This window comes from Bos indicus, chromosome 28 (genome assembly GCF_029378745.1).
Source record: "Bos indicus isolate NIAB-ARS_2022 breed Sahiwal x Tharparkar chromosome 28, NIAB-ARS_B.indTharparkar_mat_pri_1.0, whole genome shotgun sequence".
NCBI classification, from domain to species: domain Eukaryota; kingdom Metazoa; phylum Chordata; class Mammalia; order Artiodactyla; family Bovidae; genus Bos; species Bos indicus.
The window spans coordinates 1,441,468-1,457,777 of NC_091787.1; the positions used below are offsets into that span (position 1 = coordinate 1,441,468).

Genomic DNA, 16,310 nt, shown 5'->3' on the forward strand with positions numbered 1-16,310 from the left:
ACATTTCACAGTCTTTCTTTCATGTGGTCACCACCCCCAGAAACTGTTTAGTATCGGTGCTACTGAACTGCAGTCTGATGCTCATCATCGAAAGCTAATATTTCAGAGGCAAGTGTTAGTAGAAAGAAAAGCTTGCTTTATTCTGGAGGCCTGCGACCTGCAGAGAAAGCACACTCATATCCAAAGGCCAATCCCCCCACCAATCAGATGGCAAGAGCTTTGAAAGGGAGCTTCAGGGATGCACAGGCAGAGGGAGAGGTTATTAGGTTGGTGCAAAAGCAATTGCAGCTTTGGACCTTGAAGTTTAAATCATTACAACTAGGCTCAAACACATCTTTATTAATCAAAACCATTATAATCAGCACATTTTTTCCAACAAGAAACGTTTGTTTATTCCTGTAGCATAAAAACCTGAGCCTTGGGATCCAATGCACTCTTCAAAAGCATTTTCTGCCTCCTTCTGGTTGTGGAAGTGTTTGCCCTGCAAAAAGGTTCTGAGCTGCTTGAAGACATAGTAGTTGGCTGGTGAGAAGTCAAATGAATATGGCAGATGAGGCAGAACTTCGTAGCCCAATTTGTTCAACGTTTGAAGCATTGATTGTGGAATGTATAGTTGGGTGTTATTGTGGAAAAGAATTGGGCCCTTTCTGTTGAACAATGCTGGCTGCAGGCATTGCGGTTTTCAGTGCAGCTCATTGATTTCCTGAGCAAACTTCTCAGGTGTGATGGTTTCACCGGAATTCAGAAAGCTGTAGTGGGTCAGATCAGCAGTAGTGGGCCAGCTGATCCACCACGGATACTGGTCTGCTGATCCAGTGTCACAGTGGGTCAGCTCTAGTGGATCAGCAGATAACCAAATAGTGATTATGATCGCTTTTATGGTGCTAAAAGGGTCTGGCTTTGGGAAGTGCTTTGAAGCTTCTTCTTGGTCCAATCACTGAGCTAGTCATTGCCGGTTGTCATATAAAATCCACTTTTCATTGCACGTCACAATCCAATTGAGAAATGGTTCATTGTTGTTGTGCGGGATAAGAGAAGATGACACTTCAAAATGATGATTTTTTTGATTTATAGTCAGCTCATGAGGCATCCACTTATTGAACTTTTTCACCTTTCCAATTTGCTTCAAATGCCAAATGACCAAATGGTCAACATTGAGTTCTTCGGCACCTCCTCATGTAGTTGTAAGAGGATCAGCTTCAACAATGGCTCTCAACTGTTGTTTGTCAACTTCCAATGGCTGGCCATTGTGCTCATCTGCAAGGCTCTCATCTCCTTTGCAAAACTTCTTGAACCACCAATGCACTGTACATTTGTTAGCAGTTCCTGGGCCAAACACACTGCTGATGTTGCAAGTTGTCTCTCCTGCTTTATGACCCATTTTGAACTCAAATAAGAAAATCACTCAAATTTTCTTTTTGTCTAACATCATTTCCATAGTCTAAAATACATATAAAATAAAAGAAAGTAGTAAGTCATTAGCAAAAAACATAGAGCAAGAAATGCACATTAAAATGGTATGTAACATAACTACATTTATTTAAGGATGTATTCCAATATTAGATAGCAAATTTCAACAATGCTAAACTGCAATTACTTTTGCACCAATCTAATACATGCAGAAACAGCACAACAGGGTCTGATGGTCATCTTGAAATCAGTCATGCAGTGGTCTGATCAATGTCATCTTGATTGTTTTCAGTACAGTTCATCTTTGGTTCCAGGGTCAATTTGTATCCATTACTTGGAATTGTGGCAGCTATGCCATGGCCACAGTCTGGTCATCATGTAGTTAACTTCTTCCACCTGCTGGGAGTTTCAGTATCTATAAGACAGCTCACAGAACATGGCTCAGACTATTACCTATAATCCTTAAGGAGGATCTAAAGTCTTTGACTTTGTTTAATGATTCCAGACAAACATCTATTTCTGCTTTATTGACTAAAGCCTTTGATTGTGAGGATCACAATAAACTGTGGAAAATTCTGAAAGAGATGAGAATACCAGACCACCTGATCTGCCTCTTGAGAAACCTATATGCAGGTCAGGAAGCAACAGTTCGAACTGGACATGGAACAACAGACTGGTTCCAAATAGGGAAAGGAGTATGTCAAGGCTGTATATTGTAACCCTGCTTATTTAACTTATATGCAGAGTACATCATGAGGAACGCTGGGCTGGAACAAGCACAAGCTGGAATCAAGATTGCTGGGAGAAATATCAATAACCTCAGATATGCAGATGACACCACCCTTATGGGCACAAAGTGAAGAGGAACTAAGAAGCCTCTTGATGAAAGTGAAAGAGGAGAGTGAAAAAGTTGGCTTAAAGCTTAACATGCAGAAAACTGAGATCATGGCATCTGGTCCCATCACTTCATGGGAACTAGATGGGGAAACAGTGGAAACAGTGTCAGACTTTATTTTGGGGGGCTCCAAAATCACTGCAGATGGTGATTGCAGCTATGAAATTAAAAGACGCTTACTCCTTGGAAGGAAAGTTATGACCAACCTAGATAGCATATTCAAAAGCAGAGACATTACTTTGCCAACAAAGGTCCACCTAGTCAGGCTATGGTTTTTCCAGTGATCATATATGGATGTGAGAGTTGGACTGTGAAGAAAGCTGAGTGCTGAAGAACTGATGCTTTTGAACTGTGCTGTTGGATAAAACTCTTGAGAGTCCCTTGGACTGCAAGGAGATCCAACCAGTCCATTCTGAAGGAGATCAGTCCTGGGTGTTCTTTGGAAGGAATGATGCTAAAGGTGAAACTCCAGTACTTTGGCCACCTCATGCAAAGCGTTGACTCATTGGAAAAGACTCTTATGCTGGGAGAGATTGGGAGCAGGAGAAGAAAGGGATGACAGTGGATGAGATGGCTGGATGGCATCACTGACTCAATGGACATGAATTTGAATGAACTCCGGGAGTTGGTGATGGACAGGGAGGCCTGGCATCCTGCAATTCATGGGGTCGCAAAGAGTCAGACATGACTGAGCGATTGAACTGAACTGAATGATTATCATTATACCATCCTGTTTGACTACCTTTTTGCTTCTGCAATTTCTCACTTCTCTTATTAAATTTGTTCTTTGGCTGAAGTTTTTTCTACAGACAAGAGGCAGGCAGATAACATGTGGTGGAGAGGGCGGTGTCTGTTCTAGGAAGACTCCATAGGGTCCTGCTGTGTTTCATCAGGATAAGCCATTAAGAAACTTACAAGCAGAGGCAGGGTCAAGCAAGAGGCTCAGGACTCTGCACCCAGCAACAGAGCCACCCTTAATGAGGGGCCGTTGCTGCTCATTCATGTTGGCTAACCTCCAGCTGCTTTTGCCACCCTATGCCAATTCCAGAAGTTGCAGCCCTGGGTCTGCTTGGAGGAGTGGCTCTGATTGTAGGTGACAAGGATGCAAGTGGACCCAGAGCCCTGGGAATCACCATGCTGCCCACCTCACCAGAGTGCCAGCAAAGCAAATCTTTTCAGCTCCTCTCTGAGCTGCAGCCCAGACACAGAGCTTGCGGAAACTCCCCAAATGAACTGTGACATATCAACAGTGCTAAAGGGGTTAACTTCCAAGGACAGTACCAGGCAGAGAGAAAGTAGAAATGACAAATGAGGCAAGACAGAAAAGGAGAAAAGCATGCAGGTGGGCTGGCCACATGAGTGCCCTCAGAGGCAGGGCTGGTCTATGGCCTGAGCCCTCTCTGCCTTCTGTCCTCAGGGCAGAGGTACTGCTGGATGAGAGGTGGCCGTTCTCTATGTCCTTCTCCAGTACAATGAGGGATGTTTCCCCACAAGAATCTATATTTGGAACCATCCAGCCTGTCAGAGGACAATGCTGTGTGGGAGGGAAGCCAGCCTGGTGGTGGTGAGAGCAAAGCAGTCAGAAGTCCACAGCATCCAGTGGTCATGCTCCAGGGTAGCCTCCCTGTTTCCTGCCAGCTCCTCCAACAAGTCTTATGGTGATCCAAGTCAAGGCATCGGTGCCCGGTGATGGCGGGGTAGTGACAGCAAACTCCCAGGAGGGAATCACATTTAGCAGGAGGGAACCACACCTTGCACATAGTAGATGGTCAATAAAATATTTCATGAATCCCCTTATGGGTTCTGTCATATCTGAGAACAATTCAGGAATTAATGCATCTAGGAGGTACCCTGACAGCCCATGGTCTACTTATATTAATAACTTCCAATGGTTTAAGTTATAAAGCCTAGGTGTACTCCAATCCCAGATTCTTCTATTTTTTCCCACTCAGTCTAATCCTTCTTTTTCAATCCTGACATATCCTCTCTTCTCATTTTCTTCTTTGTCTCTTGTTTGTTCAACTGAGCACCAGTAAACTAGATTTGGTGTGAATAAAAATTGTGGCAATTTATTTTGATAGAGGAAAATAACTGCAGTTAGATCCCTGATAAGACTTACCAAGTCTAAGGAGACACACCATAAGTGATCATCAGAAAGTTTTTTTGTTGTTTTCAATTCTCTCACAGGTCCAAAAATTGGAGCTCTGAGATGGCTTCTCAGTGGGAAATCAGCCATAACACTATTCCCTCTGGTGTGAGTACACTGTTGCCACACAGCGGCTTCTCACTTCTTCCTTCTGCAAACACACTTAGTGCTGCTGGAAATAGTTATTTCTCTCCTCTCCCAGCACAGAGATGTGTATGTGTTCTATACACAGTAGGCATGTGCATTTTATATGTATAGTGTTATACATATATATAGATGTTTAGTGGGTAAGTTGTGTCTGACTCTTTCTGGGGCCCCACGGGACTGTAGCCTGCCAGCTGACTCTGTCCATAAGATTTTCCAGGCAAGAATATTGGAGTGGGTTATCATTTCCTTCTCCAGGGGATCTTTTTCTTGACCCAGGGCTCTAACCCTTGTCTCCAGAATTACAGGCAGATTCTTTACTCCTGAGCCACAAGGGAAGCCTATTCCACCTAGGGAATATATATAAAGTATTTACTACACCACACCAAAAATCTTCTCTCAGGTCTAATATAAGTAACACAATTTACCGAATAACTACAATCACAAACTACTTGAGAGAAGGAAAGATACAGAACACTAATGAAATATGTGATGCTTATTTCTTTTTAAAGACATACCAGAAAAGGAAAGGTCATTTGGCACACTTCCAGTGAAACCACACAATTTCTAAATTTTGTACGTGCTTTTAGGAGAAGAAAACTGTCAAAGATGAGGCAGGAGGAAAACTTCTGTCAGTAGCTTGATGATTATGAACACAGGAGAAATGTGTCATTACTGTCTTAAATTTCTTAGTAAAATTCTAATTAAGAGACCTGGGTTTTGGCTTTAAAAAAAAGATTTAAACTGCCAGTTAGCTTACTCATGTAATTCTCATATTTTTCAGTAACAGTTGGGTTCCTCTGAAAGACTAGAATTTAGACCATTTTTTTTAACCTTTGTCCACCCCGGGTAGATAGATAGTTTTCAATGGATTTGGTATCATATACTTGTTTTATTAAAATCCTAAGTTCTACTGAATGACTGGTTCTTTTGATATCTGGGTTTGGCAGTATTCCTACCTTGGAAGCTTCAATGATTCCTGAAGCTTCTCATTGGGCCATAACAGGAGAGAATAAATGTGGCAAGGTGGCATATGATATAGCTGTATTGTTGATTCTTATAAACATATTTCTGAATGAGTGTATTACCTTCTTTGAGTCAGAATCTATTTCATTTAGGAAACACTTTTCCCAGGAATTTTGACTGCAGCCTACCAGGATCCTCCGTCCATGGGATTTTCCAGGCAAGAGTACTGGAGTGGGTTGCCATTGCCTTCTCCCAGGAAACATTAGACTACTTTAAAATGTATAGATGTCCTGCTCTCTCAGAAATACAAACTGTTCCTTTGTGTTGTGCCTTTCGGACTTTGCAGGAGTGGAGTAGGGTTGCTTCCTCTTCGTTGCTGACCCCTGCTCAGCACTGTCTCCGCTTCCTTCCCTGAAGGCATTTCCTCGCTGGCCCGCCCCCCGCGCCTGTCCCCGCTGAGGCCGCGCTGTCCTTTTGGAGCCTTCACTTGGTCCTTTCTCGCCTCCTCCCACCTCTGGGCGCGGCTCCTTCCCCTCCCCACTCTGGAAAGGGCGCTTCGTCACCCAGACGAAGCAAAGGCCTTCCCGAGAAGTGGTTATCTTCACTTAACAAAGGAGAACTGGTTCCTCAAATGCAGAACGCACACTTTTCAGTTTAGATCTCAGATTGAGGAGGGAACCGGGCTTCAGTAAGGCCACGCCCCCGCGGGTGGAGCGGGAGCGCGCTTTGCTCTCGGGACCCCAGGCCAGCACCACGGTCAGCGCCCTACCCGAGGCGCGCCCTGGCCACCCGAGCGCCGCCCCGGCGCCTCCGGCAGATAGCCCTGCACAGGGGACACGCCAGAGGTCAAGTCGGGCCACGGCGCAGGTGCCAGTCTGAGGAATAGATCTGAGCCAGAGGCGAGGGCCGTGAGCTGCGGAAGACCTAACTCACGGCCTTGTAAGGCCTGCACTCATTTAGAGTATTGTGAAAAGTGACGGAGGAAGACGGAGTCCCTTTTACTCCCCTATCCCCACAGCTCCCCGCCCCCGCAAAGAAACACAGCAGACAACTTTACGCAGCAAAACAGAACGGCTGAGTTTAATGCTTCAAGTTTTCCATTTCCTTCCACAGGGCTTCGTTTTAAAAATAACAAAATGAGGTAAACAATGTATGTACACATTATAAACAGTGTGTCAGTTTGCGGCAGCGGCAACGCTGATGGTTGGAGAGCAGCTGCTGCGCGGTGGCTCGAGGTCAGCCGCCTGCGCCGCGAGCAGATTCGTCGTCCTGGGGAGAAGTCGCGGCTGTCGGAGAGGCGTCTAGAAGCATTTGCGGTGGACGATGGAGGGGCCGGCCTCGTCGTACTCCTGCTTGGTGATCCACATCTGCTGGAAGGTGGACAGCGAAGCCAGGATGGAGCCACCGATCCACACGGAATACTTGCGCTCAGGTGGGGCGATGATCTGTAAGACAGTGGGGACCTGTCAGGTGCACGGTCGCGGCCGGGGAGCCCCTCACAGGAAGGGGCTTGGGGGAGGGCGCCACCCACCTTGATCTTCATGGTGCTGGGGGCCAGGGCGGTGATCTCCTTCTGCATGCGGTCGGCGATGCCCGGGTACATGGTGGTGCCCCCAGACATGACGTTGTTGGCGTACAGGTCCTTCCTGATGTCGATGTCGCACTTCATGATGCTGTTGTAGGTGGTCTCATGGATGCCCGCCGATTCCATGCCTGGGGGCCACGGAGGGGAGCGTGAGACAGAGGGCGGGAGGCCCGGGGGGCCCGCGGGGCTGGCACGGGCCGGATGGCGGGTGCCCGGGGCTCACCGATGAACGAGGGCTGGAAGAGCGTCTCCGGGCAGCGGAAGCGCTCGTTGCCGATGGTGATGACCTGACCGTCGGGCAACTCGTAGCTCTTCTCCAGGGAGGAGGAGGAGGCGGCGGTGGCCATTTCGTTCTCAAAGTCCAAGGCCACGTAGCACAGCTTCTCTTTGATGTCGCGCACGATCTCGCGCTCGGCTGCGGGGAGCGGGGCGGGAGAGGAGCCCTCAGCGCGGGGTCCCGGGGACAGCGCAGAGTCTGCCGGCCCGCCCGCCTGGGGAGCCCGGGGCGCCGCGCACCTGTGGTCACGAAGGAGTAGCCACGCTCGGTGAGGATCTTCATCAGGTAGTCGGTGAGATCGCGGCCAGCCAGGTCCAGACGCATGATGGCGTGTGGCAGCGCGTAGCCCTCATAGATGGGCACATTGTGGGTGACGCCGTCGCCGGAGTCGAGCACAATACCTGCGCGAGGGTAGGGTCGGGGATGAGCGGCTGGGCTCTGCTAGGCGCTCGGGGAAGGGGCAAGGCTCTCCGGAAGAGGGGGCAGGGGCTTCTGGGCTCTCACCGGTGGTACGGCCGGAGGCGTAGAGGGACAGCACGGCCTGGATGGCCACGTACATGGCCGGAACGTTGAAGGTCTCAAACATGATCTGGGTCATCTTCTCGCGGTTAGCCTTGGGGTTGAGGGGGGCCTCGGTGAGCAGGGTGGGGTGCTCCTCGGGGGCCACGCGGAGCTCGTTGTAGAAGGTGTGGTGCCAGATCTTCTCCATGTCGTCCCAGTTGGTGATGATGCCGTGCTCAATGGGGTACTTGAGAGTCAGGATACCCCTCTTGCTCTGCGCCTCGTCGCCCACGTAGGAATCTTTCTGCCCCATGCCCACCATGACGCCCTGCGGAGCGGATATACCAAGCTCTCATTACCGAGGTTCCCAGTGGAGCGGGTCTAGGCCGCGTAGGGACCCGGCCCGGCTCCCTCCGGGAACTGGCAGCCTGACCTGGTGACGAGGGCGGCCCACGATGGACGGGAACACGGCCCTAGGGGCGTCGTCGCCGGCGAAGCCGGCTTTCACCAGGCCAGAGCCATTGTCGCACACGAGGGCGGTGGTCTCGTCTTCGTCACACATGGTATCTGGTTTCTGCAAGGACAGGAATGCCATGGAGACGCTCAGTGTTTCAGGCAAGAGGCCCCGCTGGCTGGAGCGCCCTCCCTCCCCGGGGACCTATGGACACCTCCAGCCTCCAGCCCGCAGCCCGGCGCCATCCTGCGGGGGAAGCAATCAAAGCCGCGCGGGCGGAGCTTCGCTGCTGCGAGCTCTACTGCGAGGAGACCACAGAGAGCGTTTCTCCATCTGGGAACTCAGGACACACGGACCCGAGAGTTCTCTGCCTTCGCTGCAGGCACCGCCCTCTCCGCCCTCCCTGGCATCGCATGGGGGTCAAGGTCCGCGAACCCTGATTTCTGGGCCACTGTGAGGGTGGAAGGAGACGCCGTGGAAAGGGCTTGGGCACTCCACCAGGACACGAATGGCTTATTTTGGACCTCCATGGCACTTCAGACTCAGCCGAAGCGCCCTTGGAACTGATGGCGAGCCAGGGGAAATTGTCCCTTCTACTGTCCTTTGGTTCTGTTGGGAAGGAACTGCCCTGGGGAGGACTAAAGCAAAACCTTTCATCTACCTCGGCACGCACGAAGTGTCAAGGAGAGCTGCCCCAAAGGGCTGGGAATAAATTTGGAGATCTTTCCAAAGGACCCGGCTTCCTGTCTCTTCTTTAAAGCACACGTGACTCTGGGGCCAGAGGCGCGGCTCACAGGACGCGGGGCTGGGGCTGATGCAGTGAGGGGCCGCGCTCTACCTGGAGTTCTCCAGGCTGCCGCGGTGGGACACGTCCTACTGTCCCCACCCCGCCCCTGCCTACCTGGGCGGGTGGCTACACCTGCTGCTCTCCGGCTCCGGTCCCGGTCACCGTGGGAAGGAAGCGAGACTTCTCTCGGCGCTGTCCGCTGCGGTGGCCGCTCGTCCCCCTGCTCAGGTTTTATATAGCCCTCGGGCGCTCCCCTCGCGCCGCCCCGCAGGAATGTCGCTCCCCTTCTCGAGCCATATTTGGGTGTTGGGCACTAGAGCCCCCTCCCCCGACCAGTTCAAGGCCTGGGTCCCCGCCCGGGTCCCCTGCGCTGACCAAAGAAGGAGAGGCCTGGCCTGAGCCCAGGTAACACGGGCCGGGCCGTATATGGAGTGTCTGCCCGCTGGTCGGCCCCTCCCGACCCCGCCCGGTTGCCTGGCGGAGGGGCTGGGGTGCGGCGAGGGTCACCGAGTGTTCGGGGTGCGCCAGTGAGCCTGCGCCCGGGCTGCACCTGTCCGCAGCCGCCCCGCCCCCGGCCATTCGGTGTTCTCCGAGCCTCGGGAAGGTGCGCCCACATTTCACCTCTTCTTCGGGTTCTTCACCCCTACCCCCCACCTCCAACTCCTTAAGTGTGACTCCACCGAGGAGGACTCTATATCCTAGTGGTGGGGCCGAGAGGACCGGAGATGGAGTCCCTCCCGGAGTCCCGGGCAGGGAGGCAGGCGATCCCTCCCCCCAGACTCCCAGCGAACTCGGTCTCTCCCCCAACCCCGAGCTCCCCAATCCAGAGGGCTGACACCGTCGGCCCCCACCCCCACCGGAGAGGGTCACCGGCGGCCGGCGGGCGCGCAGCTGTCGCGAGGACAACTGTGGAGAGTCCGGGGAGGAGGCGCTGGGCTCCCGGCACAGGCCCCGCAGCGGCTCTCGCAGCCTCTGGCACTGAGCCAGGACACCCAGAGCTGCCCGTCTCGGGGACGTGTTGTGGGCTCGGGAGCTCATGAAGGGAGTGAAGTTGAGTGACTAACTGGCCGGCTCTGGAGTATGGCAGGCGGAGCTGAGCACCCTACTCCCGCATCCTTGGCGGGGCTCACCGACTTCCCAGTCCTGGGGAGGAAAGGCAAGTGTCATAGCCCTAGGGTGGGAACTGAGAGGTGCTCTTACTAGATGAAGCCTCAACCGTCTCTCCTCCCTGTAAAGAGGACAAGGGCATCGCGCTCTAGGATGGGCAAAACCTTTCCCTTCTGCAAAGGCTGAACAAACTCATCGTTATATTTAGAGGGTGATGCCCAGCCAAGGCCAGCTGATTCCCAATCCACCTTGGAGAGTCACCGTCCACCAGAGTCTGCAGAGCGGTTCTATTTATACCGCTGATACACGGGGATCTGTCTTTCTGATTTTCTAGAAGGATTTGGATCTACTTATGGTAAAGGTGGAGTAGGGGTCAGAGGAGGTTATTAAGTTGGTGCTTCTCACTGTTTTTTCCCCTGAGGGGAACAGTTCTAACCTTGCTGTGGAAGGTACAAGGAGGAACAATTTTCTGCAATGAACTCAGGGACATGCTTTAAGGGGTGCATCAGTGATGTGGTGTGAGCCAGAATGGAACCACTCATTTTTCTGATGTGCTCAAGTGTTCCCAGAATAGGAACTCGGTGGTGGAACTCAGCAACTGGGACAGGTGTGGGTCCTCGAAGAGGGATATAAAAGCACATACGAAACCCTCCTCCCCAGCTGCACACTACTGCTGCTGCTGCTGCTGCCAAGTCGCTTCAGTCGTGTCCGACTCTATGCGACCCCATAGACGGCAGCCCACCAGGCTCTCCTGTCCCTGGGATTCTCCAGGCAAGAACACTGGAGTGGGTTGCTATTTCCTTCTCCAATGCATGAAAGTGAAAAGTGAAAGTGAAGTCGCTCAGTCGTGTCCAACTCTTAGCAACCCCATGGACTGCAGCCCACCAGGCTCCTCTGTCCATGGGATTCTCCAGGCAAGAGTACTGGAGCGGGTTGCCATTGCCTTCTCCGGCACACTACTGCAGACCTTCCTAAAAAATGACCAAAGTCAATTACAAACTAGGGAGTTAGTATGGGGCCTCTCTAATGTGTATAAAGCCACTGTGCCTTCATATTCAGCTTTTTAGAGAATGAATGAATACTGGACAGAACTACATTTCAACACCTTGTGTTCTGCTGTGGCAGTGTGACATGGAGACACTAGGGGAAAACAATGTGGCGAATGCACTCTGTATACAGTGTAAGGGGAATAGCTTCAATTTTGGTCTTGAAGGTAGAAGTATGTCATTTACTGAATACCTAAGAACTTGTTGACATCTTAAAGGGGAAGGAGGTTGTATTTTTCAAAACTCTTGCTCAGTGCAACTCTTCTCAGTGCAAGTTTTTGTAAGCTCAGGATCTATTAGATTCAAACACACTCAAAGCTATGAATCAGGCTTTTGTAAGCTCAGGGTCTATTAGATTTGAACACACATGAAAAGCTATGAATCAAGCACTCACAAGCTAGCAGAGACCTGATGGTACAGCAAACCCTGGGGAGGTGGGCCCTAAGAACACCAGTTGGCATGTCTGTTCTCTGCCCCGGGTCAGGCTGGTTGAAATAGTCCTGGAGGGCCACTCTGGGGTGGTTGAACTCTCATTGGCTCAGGAATGGTCCGAGGAGCAGGTGGAAGGCAGTCTCCATACATGTACGCTCTGGGGATCAACCCAGTGCCTTGCGTCTGAGTAAGCGGGTCACTGACTGCACAGCCTTTTGAGAGTGACCCTGGAAAGGTCAGCCATGCAAGCTATGCTCAGAGGAGAACTCCTGCTTCCAGGTTTGCAGGGGCAGCTGCAGCTCGATCATCTGACAGGCCCATCTGCCACAGCTCAGCCCATGTGCTCCCTCCCATCCCCTCAGCCACATCCCTCACCTCCTCCCGTCTGTGGATCCCAGCCTTGTGCTGTCGGTTTCTGACCTATTTAGACATGAACTTTTAAAATGCTTATGTTTTCATATTGTTCCGTTAATCCTGTTACTATCTGGAGGTACATGAGACATGTACTAGTTACACTAGCTTTAAACATAAGAAAACCAAGGTCCAAAGAGCCAGACATGTCCTGGGTACCATACTGCTTGGGACACACAGGGGCTTGGAAGACTCTCCCTTCCCTAGGAGTGGTTGGGCTACCTTCTGTCTCCCTCTAAATTTGTCCAACACTTGGTATGTTCTGGAACTTAACAGATCCTCAAGGGATCGTCTCCAATGAAGGGCCAAAGACATCTTGAAGTCATGGCTTCACATGCAGCCATCCTCTGTCATCTCAAAAAAAAAAAAAAAAAATAGTGAGGGGGGGCTGCCTGGCAACACAAAGTCAGAAACAGTCCAGTGACCAAGTGGGTAAAGGAAAAAACCCAAATTCGCTGTCCTCCTAAGCCACACATCTAAAAATGTGCAGTGAACTGTGGCAATCAGGAAGAGAGGACTTCGATCTTCTACTGGTTTTCTCAGCCTGAGACTTGCTCTGCTTTGTCATCTCTAAGGGACTAAAGACTCCACTGGAGCCATTCCTCCCCCTTCCCTCTACTGCATCTCCCCTTGCCATTTCCACACATCAGCTGTAGTAAATCAGTTAAAAGATTGCCCTTCAGTAAAGCTCATTTGAGTGTACCTGTCCCTCTGATAGGCTATGTGACCTGGGGCAGGTGGCTTCCAGAGGCAATCAGCCTTCTTAACTGAGGATGCCACCTACTCTTTAAGACTGAAGGTTGAAACTAGGTAAGTGCATGGAATACACACAAAAACAATGGTACACTATCTTCTAAAAGGGTTTGGAGGTGGTGAGAGGGATGAGGTGGTAAGGGTGAGCAAAAGACACTAAAAACTATTACAACTGCTCACTGAGCACTTAGACAGGAAAAGTCAATGTGTTTTATGCACAAAGATTTTTGTAGAGATTTATTCCAGTATTTATTTAATGTGGTAAAAAATAAATAAACCAACCCAACCCAAGACCGATAACCCAAGTGTTTTAAGACTGTTGAGAAGAGAGACAGAATCTGTTAAATAAATTAATACAGCCATACGGTAAAGTGTCAGGCAGTCATTAAAAAAACACGTATCTTGAGGAATATTGAAGACATCCATTCTTGAAGGGGGAAAGGTTAGTTCTTAGGAGGTTAAAAGAATCTCAGACATTACAGTGATTTGTGGCTCCACAGGCTGTGGTCCATAAATAAGACACACAATATACTTGTGGCATGAGTTTTCATGGAGGTGGGGGCGAAGGGAACAGTGACTGAAGAAAATTGTCCTAAAAAGTCTCCTAAGGAGGAATGATAATGAAAAAGAAGGTTGAGAAATACTGGACTAAAGATACATACAAGTGCTCATAGTCAGTCAGTTTAGTCACTCAGTGTCTAAAAAGTATCTGACTCTTTGCAACCCCATGGACCAAAGCACACCAGGCCTCCCTGTCCATCACCAACTCCCGGAGTTTACTCAAACTCATCTCCATGGAGTCGGTGATGGCATCCAACCATCTCATCCTCTGTCACCCCTTTCTTCTCCCGCCTTCAATCTTTCCCAGCATCAGGGTCTTTCCAAATGAGTCAGCTCTTCGCAGGTGGCCAAAGTATTGGAGTTTCAGCTTCAGCATCAGTCCTTCCAATGAATATTTAGGACTGATTTCCTTTAGGATGGACTGGTTGGATCTCCTTGCAGTCCAAGGGACTCTCAGTTTTCTCCAGTACCACAGTTCAAAAGTATCAATTCTTTGGCGCTCTGCTTTCTTTACAGTCCAACTTTCACATCCATACATGACTACTGGAAAAACCATAGCCTTGATGAGATGGACCTTTGTTGGCAAAGTAATGTCTCTGCTTTTTAATATGCTGTCTAGGTTGCTCATAATACCTCACATCAAAATACATAGGTTATAAGATGTGATACATGCACAATTTAGGCTATATTTCAAAATGGTAACTGAAGTTATTTCTGGCTAGTGGGATTACAGGGGTTTATTTTCCTCCATATATTTTTGAGAGGTTTCACATTTCCTCCAGTATTTTTTGACTTATAGAATTATATAAGATTCTGTGTGAAAAATACACTTTGGTATTCAACGAGTTAAGTTTACATAGGAATATAGACAGTTGTTTTCTCTAGGATTCCTTGAATAAACTGTCCAGGAAAAGGTAGGTGGACTGCACTGATACTTCTGTAGTTATCAAATATGCCCACGCATGGCGAGAGGCTAAGGTCATCAAGTGTGGCTCTCCTCCAGGTCTAGTTACGTGGAGGACTGTGCCACACACCCTGACTCCCCCAGAGAGTCCCCCAGTACTTAGGGGGTGATGGACGCTTCAAGAAAAGTAGGATTCAGACCTCAAAGATAAAAAGAAGCAAAATTCAATTTCTAAAAAATTTTCTTCAAAAACAAGATGCCAAAACAAAGGGCATCAGTATCAGTCGCCTTCTACCTCACCAAGAATTCCAGCATGTCTCTTGCTGTGATTCTCAAATTCTGTCTTAATCCTTGACACATTCACAAATCCCTAAAACAGGAGAATACACAAGGCCCACTCCTCACAATCAAATCCACAACCTTATTGTTTGACTGGGGCCAAAAGCTGTGACTTTCTGAGTAGTGTTCAAAGACAGGAGCAAAGAAACCCTTTCCCAAGTCAGAACTGTTTCTGTCTCCTTAATAAACATGCTCACCTTTATAGTACCTTTATAATTTATCACCTACTCAGTTTGTAAAAGAATCAGTTATTTTTTGATGAAGACTATGTTGTGGAAATTTTTTAAATTTAGAAGAAAAGAAGTACTCAAAATCTTTAGGCTTTAATTATGCTATTATTGTTAAAATGTTCTTTTTTAAAAGCCCCAACCATCTTAGAGCTATGGCCATCCTTAACAGACAGAGGTAGCAGAGCCTTTTTCTCTGTCAAAATGAGACAGTCAGCCATCACGCTGTGAGAGCAGCACTTTACCCGCTGTGGTCAGCGGGCCAGGGTCACCGTCACTGCCTCTCCTCACATGGGGTAACTGGGTTTGTAGCACTTAAGGAGGTGGCACGGTCCTGTGTCCCCAGAGCACAGTGTCACATGACAGGATCTTATGGATAAGAACTGCTGCTGCTGCTAAGTCGCTTCAGTCGTGTCCGACTCTGTGCGACCCCCCAGACAGCAGCCCACTAGGCTCGCCCGTCCCTGGGATTCTCCAGGCAAGAACAATGGAGCGGGTTGCCATTTCCTTCTCCAATGCATGAAAGTGAAAGGTCAAAGTGAAGTCGATCAGTCGTGTCCGACTCTTAGCGACCCCATGGACTGCAGCCTATCAGGTTCCTCCGTCCATGGGATTTTCCAGGCAAGAGTGCTGGAGTGGGGTGTCATTGCCTTCTCCAATGGATAAGAACTAAGTCCCTCTAAAACCAACATCCTTTAACACAAGAATCCAACCATTTCTTATGCCACCTGACAACTCTCTCTCCCTAACTCCCCTAGAGGCCTTAGGACACTCCTCACCCTGCTCCACCATGGCAATGCAGACAGAGGCCAGAGGCCGGGCTGCCCCTTCCTGCCCTCTGGTTACCACTGCGAGCAGCTCAGAGGCAGCATCTACAGCCTGCAGTGGAGCCGGCAGAAGGGCTGAGCTCTGTGAAGCCAGGAACCGGACTCTTCACCACATTTAACTCCTGACCTTTTCGGCTGCTGGAAGCAAGTTGTTTAGTGAGTATTCAACTGGGCCAAAGCCTGAATATGCCAGCAACTCCGTCTTTATTTAAAGACAGATAAAAACTGCATGATGACATTGGCCAGGACAAAGAAGCTTTGAGAACAACTACTTTTCAGTTAAATCAGTTGCCATACTAAGAAAATCCATAAAGGTTTCTATAAAGGTTTCACTCCTTACATTAGGTAGACAGACTGAGGAGAAGCTGGAATTCAGTGTAAATCGTTCTGAAATGCATGAAGCTGACTGAATAGGTTGTGGTGGTGGTGGTTTAATTGCTAAGCCACGTCAGACGCTTTGTGACCTTATGGACTGTAGCCCGCCAGGCTCCTCTGTCCACGGGATTTCCCAGGTAAGAATACTAGAAGGCCACATAAA

The 16,310-nt window shown here is 49.5% G+C and overlaps 1 protein-coding gene across 1 annotated transcript; it reads right to left on the minus strand.

The window, feature by feature from the left end:
• Positions 1-6,613: 6,613 nt before the first annotated feature.
• On the minus strand, positions 6,614-9,437 carry ACTA1 (actin alpha 1, skeletal muscle). The gene is made up of 7 exons (XM_019954044.2): positions 9,280-9,437; positions 8,358-8,498; positions 7,928-8,252; positions 7,663-7,824; positions 7,370-7,561; positions 7,093-7,274; positions 6,614-7,006 (listed from the first exon to the last, which is right to left on the minus strand). The coding sequence occupies exons 2-7, from the start codon at positions 8,484-8,486 to the stop codon at positions 6,863-6,865; spliced, it is 1,134 nt and encodes a 377-aa protein (XP_019809603.2). The 5' UTR covers positions 8,487-8,498; positions 9,280-9,437; the 3' UTR covers positions 6,614-6,862.
• Positions 9,438-16,310: the final 6,873 nt, after the last annotated feature.